Consider the following 15,929-nt stretch of genomic DNA (forward strand, 5'->3'; position numbering starts at 1 on the left):
TTTGAAAGATTTTAGCAAAACTGGTCGCAACAAAGCGCTTATTTGCTCCTAAAATATTTCTTAAATAAATAGTAGAGAAATTTTAAATCTGGAGTTTAATTTTTAAGCCAAGCAATCCATTAAATAACACAAGAAGTTACAATAAAGTGAAAAAATAAATAAATTCCAACTTGTGAAAAAACTAAGACATAAAATATATCACATTTAGATGTGTCAAAGTGTATGTAACTGTTTGATCTACTTAAGCCTTGATGTATTTTATCGTTATTTTTTAATAAGTTACGTTTATTTAATTTTCCTGACGACGACAACTGTTGCTGCATCATTAAAATTCCTTTTTAGAGACTACTTTTTAAAAAATTGGCAACAGCAATTTCAGAAAGACGACTATTCATTAGCCCTATGAGCTGAGAGTAACTAAATCAGAATTTGGGGCAAAACTTGAACTAAACTTCACTTATTTTTACTTATGTACAAGGTTCTGTTTGGGTTAATAAAGCACTGAAAAATTCGGCTGAGCTTTTAGCACCCTACAAAACACGTACTACACGTATTTCTCAAGCATTACAACTATTACAGAAGAAATAAGTTCGCAACTCCTTTTAAATTAAAAACTAATTAATATAAATTGATGCACATTAGTGGTGAAAATTAAGTGAAAAAAAAACGAAACAAATGAACGAAAAACTAAAAAATACTAATAATTCACTTTTAAGCAAAAATTTTTTATCTATTATTTAATCACATAAAAGCTAATGAAAGAACCAAATGGGTAATATGTTCATGAAAAGGAATAACATATTAAATCAAATTAAACTGCAAACATCAAGTGTTGCGATGCAAACGATTAGATTCCAGATCTTACTATTTGAAAAACTTTTTCTTAAATTCATTTTTGACTAAGAAAAGATGCATTAAAATAAATACAATAAGTGAATTAAAGGGGAAATACACATAAAAGCAACAATTTAACAGCAAATACTGATGAATCAATTCGATTAATACATCGTCCAGAGAAACATTATTTACTTAATGTTTTACATTCTTACTGTTTGATTGCTAAACGTAAATCTTTTAATTTTTTGCCAATTCTCGCCATCTAGCTTGTAACTTTGTGCATTTGCATCACGAAAATAAAGATATGCTTATGTAAATCACTTTCTCGTCGCTTGATTAAAAACCGTGAAATTACGGAATAAAGGACAATTTGAAAAGATTTTCTTGCCAGGTTAAATAAGAGATTTACATACGTCCATTTACATTTCCAAACGAATTATATCCTTTTTATTCTAGAAAAGATGTTAAGTGTATTTCGTTTGTTCAGGGGCTGTTGAGCTAGATGTAAGTAATTTAAAATTTGCGATCGACACTATCACACAATCTTTTCTTTAAAGTAACGTTATCAAGATTTAAAATACTGCAGGGCAATTGGGGTAACTGACTAAAGTTTTTGAAGCGAAACAATACGTATTTTGTAATATTCAACTCCTTTCTCGTAGAATATTGTATTTTTATGCGGAATTCAATGACATAGTTAAATTTTCAAAATACATTTTGGACGATTGTAAAAAAAAAAAAAAAGTTGTTTAAAACATCCATTTTAAGATGTCATGCAGTTACCCAAGGAATTACCCATCAATAATTTCATTGGACACATCAAAATTTATTGGTTTTATGTGATATGTTATTGCACAGCTAGTCACAGCATATTACGTTTCTAGGTAAAATTAAATAAATTATTTTTGTTAATATGTCGTTTTTTTACTTCAAATTTAGCGACATCAAAATTAAATTCAGTAATACACACAAAAGAATTGCATAACTTGGAATTTAAAAACAAATTTCTTTTGCAGCGCAAATCTAGTATTTCAAAAACACCATATTATACACACAACCAATGATTAACTCAAGAATGTTAGAGTAAAACAATAAAAGTGTAAATTACATTGAACTCATTTTTGATTTCCTTAGCAGTTTTTAAGAGCCTTTGCCAAGTTAAGTATCATTTTAAAAATTAAATTTAAATGTTCGACATGAACATGGACTACTTAAAAAAATGCAACTTTTAAGTTATTTTATTTCTTATTTACACATCTAACAGAAGCTCTATTTTTGGATTTGCTTCTTTTTAAACCAAAAATATCTGTTCAATTATTCCTTCTTGTAGGTTTGTTGTTATGATCATTTTACTCCACCATGGGGGAGATTAAGTAAGCAAAGTTGTTAGTAAAGTAACTTTCAAAATCAATAAGATAAATTGGAAAACAGACAACACACATATTATGGAGCTTTTATGTTTAATTATTGAACTTGGATGAATACAAGCAATTCGTAATTCACTCTACTATTGAATATTGACTGTATCATTAAGTAGTTGGAAAAATTTTGCTTTAAACTTCATCTTCATCGAAATGTTATGGAAAAACATTTGTCTTTCAGCAGATATTTAATGAGATATTAAAAAACAAACAAGTGTTTTTCTGTTGGCAAATTTCAACAGACAAAATTTTTTACCAACTTCCTATTGTTCCTTACCCTCACTCAATAAAAAGCAGATGGTTCGTCTGACACAATTGTTATTGCGTTTCTAGATTGAATTATTTTTCGATCGTTTTCTGGTTGTAGAAAAAGTTGCATGCAAGACTTGCCCAACAATATGTTTTTTAATTCAGCAGCTGGGGGGAATAGGAGGGGCTACATCTAGTCAAATAGCCCATAAACATCAAAAGTCCTTCAAAGCAGTTCGAGATTGACGTTGCAGGATTTAGATGGTTGAGACGGGTAGACAAATTTTTAAAACGCCTCTTTCGGAATCATTTCCTTTAAATTTCCATTCATGTTTTCTTGATTAGTAAAACGAATTTAATGTGTAACAACTGTCACGCATGATTTAAATGTCATCTGTTTCTCTAAAAAAGAAAATCTAAAAAGATAAGCATTGCTTTGGAATAGAGAAATAACCTAACACTATAGTCATTTTATCGTACTTCACTAAAACTCTTCTAAAATAATAATAATAATAATAATAATAATAATAATAATAATAATAATAATAATAATAATAATAATAATAATAATAATAATACAACTTATCTAGATAAATGAATGTGTTCCTAATGAATAAGAGAAGTTTGTCTATATGAGACAGTGAGAAGTAAAATGATGTAAGTGGACATTTTCAAGTTTTGAGTAAAACGCATTTAAATATGCGGTCCTAAGAAGGCTTTCATTGAATTTTTTTTCTAAATCATTCTATACAGCAGCATCTACCAGGGCTACTAGTACAATCTCTTGCCCCAAAACAGAGGAGAGGTTCGCGTACAATTTGTACTGGTTACCCCCATTTTTTTAATTTTGTCACTTGCATCCTTTTACTTATCACTGCCTCATATGTGCATTGAAATGAGTTGGAATTCTTAATGAGAAAAGTGAACAGTAAACTTTACAGTTTTATAGGCGCAGTCAAATTGAAAATTTAAAGTGTTATCACTTTATATTATACGGATGGTGAAAATAAAAAGGTAGTTTAAAAATATTTTACTGCGTAAAAAACCTTTAAAATAATCAGCGTACTAGTAACTATAAAACAATACGTTTAGCAATTGCATTTTGTTTCTTGTAGACGGCTCATTTCACCCCACCCGACCCTAGAAAACTCGAGAGTTTCTACATTCAATAAGTCCATCAAATCCACTATTTTCATCTACAAAATAGTAACTCATTAGAAGTAATAAAACTCATTATATTGAGGCAAACGTTGATCAATTTTTAAATATTTAAAGTTTGCTTCCATCGTTCATGTCGTTTTAAAGAATTATATGCAATATAAAACATTCCGAACATTTCGTTGGAGATTAATTTATCAAACGTCCTGATACGAATACCATAAACCAATTCTTCTCATACATTACTTCGAGAAATATTATTCGATGAATAGTATAAACACCGAACACATGATAAATAATTGGGATAAAGAAATATATTTTATCACACGGGGCTCGTACAGCCATTTCGCCATAAATTTCGCAGCTCCCGACTGCAGAAAATAAATGCTAGTGCTCTGGTGATATCTATTACAAAGAGAGAAATTTATTACTATTGCATTAGTAAATTCATTGTTCTTCCTGTCTTTATCCACAGAATTAGTATTTCATTTCCTTTGTTTCGCTCTTGCAGCTTAGAAATATTGCAATTTCCGGAGAATGTAAATTGTTGTTTCTATTTGTTAAGAGCAAATAATCAACACGCACGGAAAAGCAATGGCTTATATCGTAGCTTTCTTTCAATTCATAAATCATCAAGGTTTTTTTTTTTTTTTTTAAATGATGCAGTTCTTTATAATCCGTGAAGTTTATATGTAGAAAATACATTACCTTTGATATGCTTGCTGCAAATACTAACAAAATATAGCATTTTTTGTTTCTGAGAGCTAGTTTTCGTTTTCAGTAATAAAATAAGATTTCTTACTTGAAAATGCAGTATATTCCTGTAAGTTTTACTCGTTATTTATATTGTGAACAGATAAATAACAGATAAATGTTATTATATGTAAGAAAAAAATAAGAAACTATAAAGAGAAAGAAACTCAGCTGTGTTGAGGCATGGATTTTTCTTATATCTATAAAATTGAATATATATATATATATATATATATATATATATATATATATATATATATATATATATATATATATATATATATAGTAGCACAAAAATTCTTTAGGAATCTTTATGTCTAGAGGAATATATTTTTCATATAAGTCTTCATGTCTTTATCATTAAAGTGAAAGGATAAAATTAATATATTTTCAATATATTTTTCCTTTATTTCTTGTTTAGTCTAATCACTAGCTTCCATTATACCTTAAGCAATATTTATAAAAAAAATAGTTGATTTTTTTTTTTTTTTTGAGTATGCCAGAAATCGTTCGAAAATCCCATTACCACATTGCAAAACAATCTCAGAGTTAAAAAATAGTTATTTCAAAGAAATATTAGTTATAAAAATGACATCTTCTAAGTATTTCTAATTGTTGTTGCACATTAATAATGAATAATAATGTTACAAATATGGCTTACTTCTAAACGACTCTATGAGACTGACGATTTTTTAGAGTTCTACTGAATTTTTAATGGCTAAAACAAATATTCAAATAATGATAAAAATTATTTGTGTAAGGATATTCTTAAAACTTAATTATAGTATTTGGTTTTAGTTAAAGAATGGGGATAACAATTTAACATGATGAAACATTGTACCACACAAAACGTAAACATCACTAACTTCCTAGCTCGCTTCACTTAAATCTTTCAGCTGTTATGATTTAGTCAGAAATGTAGTTGATTTGGTTAGTTGTACTTTATTGAACATTTTTCTTGTATTTGGATAGGGGTAGGTGGCACAAAGCGGGTAAAATTTCGAAGAACGCTCGAAAATTGTAGTTTTTGGATTTTCATCGCAACAATTTCAGTTTCATTTAATAGCAGTGTTCTTGAACTTCAAAACAAAAAGTGATTTTTGTATTTTTTCAGATCCAATATTTATTTATTACTACCAGGGAATCCAAATATTACAAAGAAAAGAATATTTAAGTTGTACTCATCCAATTTAAAGTCAGCACAATTTGTTTATAAAACATAAAGAAATAACTGATTAAATTATTAGCCTAGTTAATTGCCATCCTTAAAAAATAACTTTTTTTAAGTTATACGTATCCTATTAAAATAAAAAATTCAGCACACGTGTCAAGAAATTATAAATAAATATATGATTGAATCCTATACCCACTTTGCCCGAAGGCACGTTTTTTATTTCAGTAATTATAACCTTAAATTTAAAAAAGAAACAAACGAGATGACTATCATAGTTTGTAGGTGGATGGTGTCAAAATAACGTAATATTATTGAAAATCAAGAACATAAGCTGGTTTTTGACTAATCACAAGTTATAAAACTTAATTTTTTTTAGAAATGTATCATTTTTTTTTTAATTTTAAGCATGTTTGCGCCATGCCGCTTCACTGCTGCTTCGCTGCGACTGATTAAAACGCGGGGGTGTTCATGTAAACATGACGTACGTATGCATCGCCTATTACACACAATGGGGGGGGGGGGCATACGAGGGCCTATCCGCTTTCGGCCACCCTCCCCTACATGTCTTCAATTTAGAACATAGAAATTCAAATACAACTTAATTCATCTCTATTTTTTATTTGCAGACGCTCCAGAGTGTAAAGTGAACCAGAAAAAGATCTATGGTGTTGGTCGATTTGAATCTGTGCAGGTTGCATGTGATTTGGACGCGGATCCTGATAACATCACATTCCGCTGGAGATTCAACAGTTCTGGTAAAAGTTTAGACATAGGCAATTTTCAAACATTAGGAACCAGAAGTATAGCCACGTATTTGCCACACTCAGATGATGATTACGGATCTGTCATTTGCTGGGGAAGCAATGAAGTAGGAAGGCAAAGGGAACCTTGCGTGTTCACGGTGATACCAGCAGGTAAATTCAAATTTAAAATTGAGCTATGTATGTTCAGTATGTAATTTACCTTATCTATAAGGTAATGTAAAATTGCAGAGAGACATACGAGCTGCTTTAGTTGAAATAAGCGGTACCCGCACGGCTTTGTCTGTAGGGTCATTCCATAGTGACTAACGTAACATTCGCAGCTGATTTTCAAACTCTTTTTACTTACACCGGGAGTAAAAATAAATGTGTTTTGGTTTAATATGCAGATCTAAAATTTACAAGGTGACTATTTTTTATTTCTACCAAGAATTTGAATCAAAATAAACGCTAGTAGGTGTTTTTTCACCAAAAAAGGCATCGTGACTAACGTAACATTTTTGCAACCCTGAGAAACAATGCTTATGTTACGAGCGAATTTTTTCTGTAACTTACGCAGACATTTAAAGTTGGCCGATATATTTGTAAGAGGTAATCAATCTATTTTTGAAATCGTACTATAGATTTGTTACAGACGAATCTTTTTTGGCCCTAAATGGTACTTTTCCGAAAAACTGTGTGTGACTAACGTAACGTGACTAGCGTAACCATCGAATAACAAGCAATGAATGCATATAAAAAACTTTTTATAATTAGTTTCTTGCTCTTATATTACTTTTACACTTTTTAGGAACCTTTTTCGTGTTGTATTATGGTTTTTTCTTTACTTTTTTTCTATATTAGTGTAAGAAATTGAATGGAAGGATTTAGTTCAATTAACTCAATTTGAATGTGCGAAAAAAAAAAAACTGCTTTTACAAACTGAATAACATCATTCTTGGTCTAATTAAATCCTAAATATCTCTCTTTTAAAAAATTAACTTTTTGCAAGTTGGTAGTTTCACTGAATTCTAGTATTCTGCTGATATACTAGTTATCGTTATAAGAAACTCCGTAGTACTTTTCAATGGCATATTATTTTTTAAGGTTTACTGATTCATAGAACGAATAGTATTGTGCATCCTTTTGAATTAAAATGTAATATTGAAAAAAAAAAATATTCGAACGCTTTATCAGAATGCATTTTAATTCCAGATATCACTGCAAATGTTTGAATTTCGAAATGATCATTCTTGTATTTTCTGAAATATATGACAGCAGCGCTTACTGTCACTTTATCATGTAACATCTTCAAATGTTTTCCAAAGAACAGCCGTTACTTCATTTTAATAATAGGTGGAGATGTATTTTCTAAAAAATAGAGACGTTCTTTTTTGTTAAAACTGTATTTCTATTATCTTAATTCTTAAGCTTGGATTCTTGTGTTGAATGCACATTCATAAGAGTACTCATTTTGCTTTACTCACTTTTTTTCTTTTTTAATAATTCTTTAAATTGGAAGTATCTTCATAAAGACCTTTAAAAAAGTATTTTTCTAAGTAAACAGAAGGTCTACAATGTAATATTACTGGTATTTTTCACCCTTTATTTTTTTAATCAATATTGAATGCCTACATATTCAAAATTGTTCATGAAAATTTACATTAAATTAAATAAATTTTAAATATTAGCAGTCATTTTTAAAATGTTACGTTAGTCACATGCAAACCGTTACGTTAGTCACAGCTCAAATGTTACGTTAGTCACACTAATTTATTTTACATCTACTAATACTAAGATTAATATTTTGCACTTTTTAAGTAGATATGACACAGATGTAAGAAAATAAAAAGTGCTGTTTGGTTCAATCGTCTGGTTTAGTTTTTAAGCAGAAAAAAGTACATTTTCGTGACTAACGTAACGTAAATATTTTCAGTGAAATAACCAAACTAATTAGAAGACTTATCTTATAATGCATGCAAAAAGAACAGTCAATTTTATTGGGCCAACATCTATTCATTTAGCATAAACATAGTTCTTTTAAAAATTTGCAAAAATTTTTGCATTACACAAGAAAACGTAGACGCGTGTTTTTTGCACATCCTAAGACTTTTCTACAACCTCGCACGTTTTGAGTCAAAAGAAAAACACCGAATGAATTTTTTGCAAACTGTTATTGGATTTATGTACTAGAAAGTATGCTGAATGAAATGATAGGTCACAATTAAGGCTTTGTGGGAAAAAAATTTCTGAGGTTGAGGTTGACATTTCTATGGAATGACCCTGGTAGTAAAAAATTAAAAGGTCGTTTGGTTTGACTATATATTTACAAATAATGGATGATGCATTTCTCGCCAATATGCTATGTGAATTTGCTCATCCATGTAATGGCAATTTACTCGTCCATGTTAAGGTAATTCGTTCGTTAAAATGGACTTAAAACTGGAATAGAAGTTAGCAAAATCGAATTTCAGAAAAATCGAGGTGCTTACCCCTATGCTACGAAGTACTTTTGTGCAAAATTTACGTTCGGATAAATCTGCAACGGTCTACTTCTGACGTCACAAGAATGGGTGGAGCTACCTAACATTCTGACGTCACATCGTTTCTTTTGCTAGTTGATTTTCGCGTTTGATAATTTTTTCTTTTCGCTTTCGATCTTGTTTTTTTATTTATTTATTTCTCTTTTTTATCTTGATTTCCTTTTTGTTATTGTTATAAAAAGAAAGGGAGTTTATTTTTTAAGTCAATAACTGTACTACTTCATATTTAATTAAAATATTATTTGTTTTTTAGATATAAATTTGGCGTTCTAAAAGATATGATAATTTTATTCGAAAAATGGGAGGGGGTAGAAGTATCAAGATTAGTTTTTCAGGTTAGTTACCAAAATATGTTTTATTTTAGCTATTTATGGGAAACATTTTGTGGGGAAAAATAGGTTTTAAGTTCTGTAAAATAAAACGGTATACGAAAAAAGAATGGAAAAAAAGTACGATTTTTTTGTTAAGAAATAGTTTAATTCCTTTGAGCCGAAAAATAACGTTTATTAGCACAAATAAATAGATGGTTGAATACACGTGTTTCGGGGTTTCCAGGAACCCCTTTTTCAATTCAAAGTTGTGAACTTATAGTGTAAAGACATCCGTTAAAAATCTGTTTATTTATACTATAAAACATTGGTTATTTCTTATTAATATTGCTATTAAAGTTTAAAATAGGGAGTGGCGATTGACAAAACAAGTTTATCAAGTTACTCAACCATTATATTTTTTATTTTTGCTATCAAATAAAATTTAATAGCTAAATGGGATAATTTAATAGTTAAGTTCATGGGGAACAATAGGTTTTAAGAGTCCGTGAAGTAAAACGGCTGACAAAAAAACAATGAAAATGGAAAAGCAGGATGGGGGGGGGGGCAATATTGTTATACAAAATCCAAATTATTTTTAATGAGGAATAAGAGGAAACAGAGGTATGGATTAAAACGAAAAATATACATTACACTGAAGTTTAGTGCATTTGTGCTCAGGCATCCTAACTCCTTCAAATGACTGCTTTTGACAAACTTTCGTTTTTTTTGCATTATTTTATGGAATAAACTATGATGACTTGAATAATAGTCCCTTGCTCGTTTCGCTACGCCGCAGACCCGGGTTCTATGCCAAGGTTGGGCACGGTCAACTCGGCCTTTCATTTCTTCACTGGGTCGATAAAACGAGTACCAAGCGTGCTTGGAATCTTAAAAACTAGGGGGTCCGCGTTCAGCTGACCCGAACATCTGGTTTTAGCACCCCAGTGCCAAATGTTAGTCCATAAGTTTTGTTGATTTTTATTTCAAGGATATAAAGCTAGCAATACGTTTTTTAAATGAATAAACTTGTAAATAATATAGGATCGAATTAAAAAATTTTAAAATTTCGGGGGAGGGGGATTGAAATGAAATGGAAGTGTAACTTTTTTTCTCTAGCAAATACTTGGTAATAGGTTAATAGTAGATGAAAGTAGCAGAAATAGCAATACCTCCGTAGTCAACATGTTAAATAGCACTAGCCAACACTCAGGGTCACCTGACAAGAACGTCCATATAGGGGGCAAGTGGGGGCTCAAGCCCCCCCCCCTAGTTATAAGAACCTCCTTGCTTTTAGTACTTTTTTCTTTGCAAAAATATAAAAACATTTCTTCTCTAGCCATCAATGAATAATTTATTAAAAATGTCACACTTCAATGAGTCTAATCTGCACTGAAATCGGTTTCTACGGGGAAAATATCCTGCTAAACCATGAAGAAAATATCTGAGCCCCCACTCTAAAAATTATGCATATGGGCGTCCATCTCCCCGTACCTACCGCTTACACATGGTTTCATTGGTCAGATGGGACCCTGACCCAGTTAAGTTTCTTGATCCAGACCAGGAGCCGGGCAATCCCTGATCCAGCACCCTCGGAGATATCGATTTGGAATGGAAACTTGGAGGTGTTCGTGATCACGACTGATTAAACGGGACGTGAACCTGTCACCATTAGCGTACGCGGAGGATGCGGGTTCGATGCACGACCAGCTGCATCGAACCCGCGACCCTGCAGTTGCGAATCCAACGCCCTACATGCAGAGGTCGCTGTATCATTTACCTGGGCACCCTACTCAATGGGCTTCTTTTTCCTATACTAATGGATTTTACCGCAACGATGTAATTTGAATTCTTGACGTCAAAATTCAAATAAATGCATGTGGCGAGATACTGGATGTTATATGTGTGGATGTTACTGGATGTTACATCCAGCCTGTTGCGTGCTGGATACTGTTTTCACTTAAAAAGGATGTGTGAAGTCGAAAAGGTCGTTAATAAATAATTCGATTTCGAGGTGCATAGACGCTACCATCCAAGGGAAGGAACATGCTCGCGGAGGCCCGAGGACCAGAGGACATGGGTGCCACCAATGAAGAAGATGGACACGCTCATGGAGGCTCGTGCAATAGAGAAGTTTGCATCATAAACATAGAAAAATGAAATCAAAGGAAATCAACTATTGTCAAGCAAAAACAATAAACAACCCCGATTGCGAAAACATATTTACTATATAAACGTTTTTATTTTACATTTTTTTTAAATTCAGCAATTGCGAATTGCTTATTGTTCTCACTTGACCGTTTTGAGCGTCCGTCCGTCCTTTGATTTTATTTTTGCCACCACCGGTGGATTTTTGGAGGGACTCCACCTTAACCACCCCCTCCCCATACTGCTATTCCAGCTGGCACCGTCTCCAAGTTGCATCCATATCCTACACACACGCGCGCACATGCCTGCACATACACACACCGCCTGCATACACACTCACACACCTACATATACACGCCTGCACACAACTACATGCCTGCAGATAGACTTACTCGCACACGCCTAAATACACACACACAAACTCGTGATTGCGAAAGACATAGTCAAAATTAAAATTAATTTTTATTTATTTATTTATTAATTGATTTTCCAATTTTTAAAAAAAATATGAATAATTATTTATTCATTTAATTTGTCTTAAAGTGACTTCTAAGACGTATTTCTATTTAATTATTCAGTTCAAAAGTTACATTTTTCTGATTACAGTATTTCTGCAGTTTTGTATTTGCCCTTTGTTTAAAAGGCAGTTATTTTTACTTTCTTTCTTATTTAGTATTAATAATCATTAAAAACATGCTTAAAAATATTTTAAAAGAATTAAAAAGTTTTTGTTTTTAAATTATTGCAACTTTATTTTTTAAAGCCGACGGGGGGGGGGGGCACCTTCTTGCCAATTCAGGTAAACATAAGCGATGGAATAATACTAATCGTGATGTATTTTGCAGTTCTTTAAGATATTTTGTAATTTTCCAATATGTTTAATCCAATTTAGTTTTTATAAGTCAAGGATAAAGAATGCCCCTAAAAATAATGTAAACACCTAAATATAAAACAAAAACCTAATGATTTATGTTTAAATTTCGTAAAATAACTAGTAAAAAAGTTAATATAAAAATAATGTCTTTTAAAAATTGATTTTTGATTTTTTTTTTTTTTTCAAAAGCCGTGAGGTAAAAGAAATCCTCCTTGCACCCCCCTCCTTGCCGGCACCCATGTGCACATCTCTTATTTTCTGTGGAAATAATATCTGTCACATCATTAAAAATACAAAAGTATAAGAAAAGGAAGGAAAAGAATGAGTTAAAAAAAAAAAAAAAAAATAGCGAGAATAAAACAACGTAAATCCCTTATTTCAGACCGGCTGAAGAAAACGTAGCTCCACCCATTCCAATGACATCAGAAGCAACGTAACTGTGACGTCAGTGGTAGACCGTTGCAGATTTATCCGAACGTCAAAATTTCATGAATATCGGCAGAACGGTTTAGGCGCTATGCGCGTAACAGACAGAGATCCAGAGATCTAGACATACATACTTTCTGCTTTATTATCTTTTCTTTATCTTTACTAATAATAAAACTGAATGTCCTCTGTCCGGATCTCTGTGACGCGCATAGCGCCTGACCGTTAGGCCGATTTTCATGAAATTTGGCACAGAGTTAGTTTGTACCATGGGGGTGTGCACCTCGAAGCGATTTTTTGAAAATTCGATGTGGTTCTGTCCATCCGGATCTCTGTCTGTCAGGATGTCTGTGACGCGCATAGCGCCTAGACCGTTCGGCCGATTTTCATGAAATTAGGCACAAAGTTTGTTTGTAGCATGGGATGTGCACCTCGAAGCAATTTTTCAAAAATTCGATTATGTTCTTTTTCTATTTCAATTTTAAGAACATTTTCCGAAGCAAAATTATCATAAGATGGACAAGTAAATTACGAAATTATCATGACGTGGAATGTGAGAGCGAATGAACATAGCCAATTGGCGAGAAATTCGTCATCCATTATTTATAAATATACAGGCGAACCGAATGACCTTTTAATTTTCAACTACAGGCTAAGCCGTGCGGGTACCACTAGTTAGTAAATAAAGATAAATAAAGCAACTCAAAGTTTGATGAGGGCGGGAAAAAAATCCTGAATGAATTTCGGTGAACAGTTGCAGATTTTCTAAGATCAAACTGGTGTTACAACTGCGACGGGGCTCAACGACGTAGTGTCAACGATAAGGAACTATAAATGCACTTAAAACATTTTTACGTACTTCAGTTCATCTATAATCAGTACTATTGCATCGTTTATTAGTTCGCCAATCCATCCGGGTTGCAATTCCGTCTCTTAGCTTGAAAAAAGAAATGAAATCCAAAGGATAGTAATTTGAAATGAATAATTTTTCATAACCACAATTTCAAATTTCTGTAACAAAGTTTTTTTTTTTTTGTTACTTTTGGCAAAGCTTGTTCTCTACATATAAAAAAGTATATGTTTCTCAAAAACTCTTATTAAATATGCTGAGGCTGGCCCGTTGTTAAATCCATCATTTTCTGTGAAATTCGTTTTATAATCTTCAGATTTTTTTTTCTTTTTATGTGTGACACATGGCACATATAAGAGCAAAAAGACGAAAAAATTGTTCACAAATGATTTGCACTTCAGCAGAAAACGCAATTAATACATTCGTTAGAAAATGCAACAATTATTATTATTTTTTTAATCTTAAAAAATTACTGTAATATATGATGCTATATAGGGACAATGGGGTCGTTTCCAAAATTTTAAAAGTATTTTTTTCTGAAGGTGCTGCTTAAAAACATAGGATCTGACCTTTTTTTAAATACTTTATTTAAGTTTAATATTTTTAAAATATTACTTAAATCGGTGCGCTTTCATTGTTTACCTTTCTGTCGTGTGACATCATAAGTGATGAAATGATTTTCAGTGTTGTCATTTACTGAGCAAAATATTTAATTCGCATCTTTAATCACGTGTATTGGCAACGATACGGTTGATAGCAAGCGTAGAGCCCAATATTTAACTCGCTTCTTGATTATCATAACATGGAAACGTGGTAGAAAGATGCGCCGCATTTCATCATTTGTAACGTCATAAAGACCACTCCTTGTTTTCAAAATCGGACATTTTAAAAAATTAATTAAGAAATAACTGTTGGGAAAATGAAAGTATTTTCTGGATCCATGTTATTTTTTTTACTCATTCCATCAATTTCAGTGACTAAAAGTAGTACTTTTGAGGGAAGGAAAGAACCCCATTATCGTCAATTAACAGCTAGAAGTAAAGTTTCAGTAATGCTTTTACATATCACTAGCTGTACCCGACGCGCGTTGCTACGCCAACAAAAAAATACATCATTATACTGATTTTCATGACAATCGGTTGAACGGGGCAGAAGTTGCTACTCTGCAGTGCCACCTGGTGGCGAGTGGCTTCAATGAGCATATTATGCACCTTCTCCGTGGAAAAATACATATATATATATATAGCAGTTTTCATAATAATCGGTCCAGGTATCAAGTGAAGCCGTGACTATACTCAAATTTTGCACTCACGCAGTTTGCAAGATCAATCAATAGCTAAAAATATCAAATAGAAAAAGTTTTAAATCCCCCCGTTGCATGAAAAGCCATAAAACAATAAAGAAAGAATTTATTTGTCCAAACTCAAGAAAAATGGCCACAGCTAACTTCTTATCAATGAGATCTTTCACGCGAATTAATTTCTGCAGCCGATAATTTTATTCGTATTTATCCAATGGATTGTGACTTAAATTGGATTAAAAAAGGAACTATCTATCTTTTTTTTTTCGAATTGGTCTATAAACATTTCCAGTACCAAAAATAACAAACGGTGAAAGTTTCAGCCAAATCTGGCGGGTAGTTTTTGAGTTCATGGATGACATACAGACAAACATTCATTTTTATATATATATATAGATGAATTAGAAGCATATAGAGTAACAACGATGTCCTACATAGTTTATACAAAATCAACAACAAAGCAACAAAAACCTTGCTTTTCCTACAAAAAAAAAAAAAAAGGAAGCAGCTAAAGTTCTTGTCAAAATACTAGCCTTTTATTTAAATACTAGTGGTACCCGTACGGCTTTGCCCGTAATAGAAAAATTAAAAGGTCTTTTGGTTCACCTGTATATTTACAAATAATCTGTGATGAATCTTCTAGCCAATTGGCTTGTACCAATGATGCGGTTCCACGTTATGATAATTTCGTGTCTCGCCAATTGGCTTGTGCCCATGTTACGGTTCCACGTTAAGATAATTTCCTAATTTACTCGTGCATCTTATGACAATTTTGTTCTTAAAATTGGAATATAAAAAGAACTACATCAAATTTTCGAAAAATTTCTTCGAGGGACACATCCCACCCCCGAGGTGCACACAAACTAACTTTGTGTCAAATTTCATAAAAATCGGCCGAACGGTCAAGGCGCTATGCGCGTCACAGAGATCTGACAGACAGAGAGAGATCCGGACAGAGAGACTTTCAGCCTTATTATTAGTAAAGATGATGAATTAGAAGCATATAGAGTAACAACGATGTCCTACATAGTTTATACAAAATCAACAACAATGCAACAAAGACCTTGTTTTTTCTAGAAAAAAAAGGAAGAAATTTGAGACATGTTCTTGTCAAAATACTGGCTTTTTATTTAAATACAAAAAATATA

General features: G+C 31.9%; 1 protein-coding gene across 1 annotated transcript in view; it reads left to right on the top strand.

The window, feature by feature from the left end:
* The window catches only part of LOC129222517 (hemicentin-1-like), a 144,708-nt gene that overhangs the window by 108,338 nt on the left and 20,441 nt on the right, over positions 1-15,929 (top strand). The window contains exon 7 of the mRNA XM_054857028.1: positions 6,219-6,506. Coding sequence (XP_054713003.1) covers positions 6,219-6,506 — 288 coding nt within the window. The remainder of the gene's footprint in view (positions 1-6,218; positions 6,507-15,929) is intronic.

This window comes from Uloborus diversus, chromosome 5, assembly GCF_026930045.1.
Source record: "Uloborus diversus isolate 005 chromosome 5, Udiv.v.3.1, whole genome shotgun sequence".
In the NCBI taxonomy this organism is placed as follows: domain Eukaryota; kingdom Metazoa; phylum Arthropoda; class Arachnida; order Araneae; family Uloboridae; genus Uloborus; species Uloborus diversus.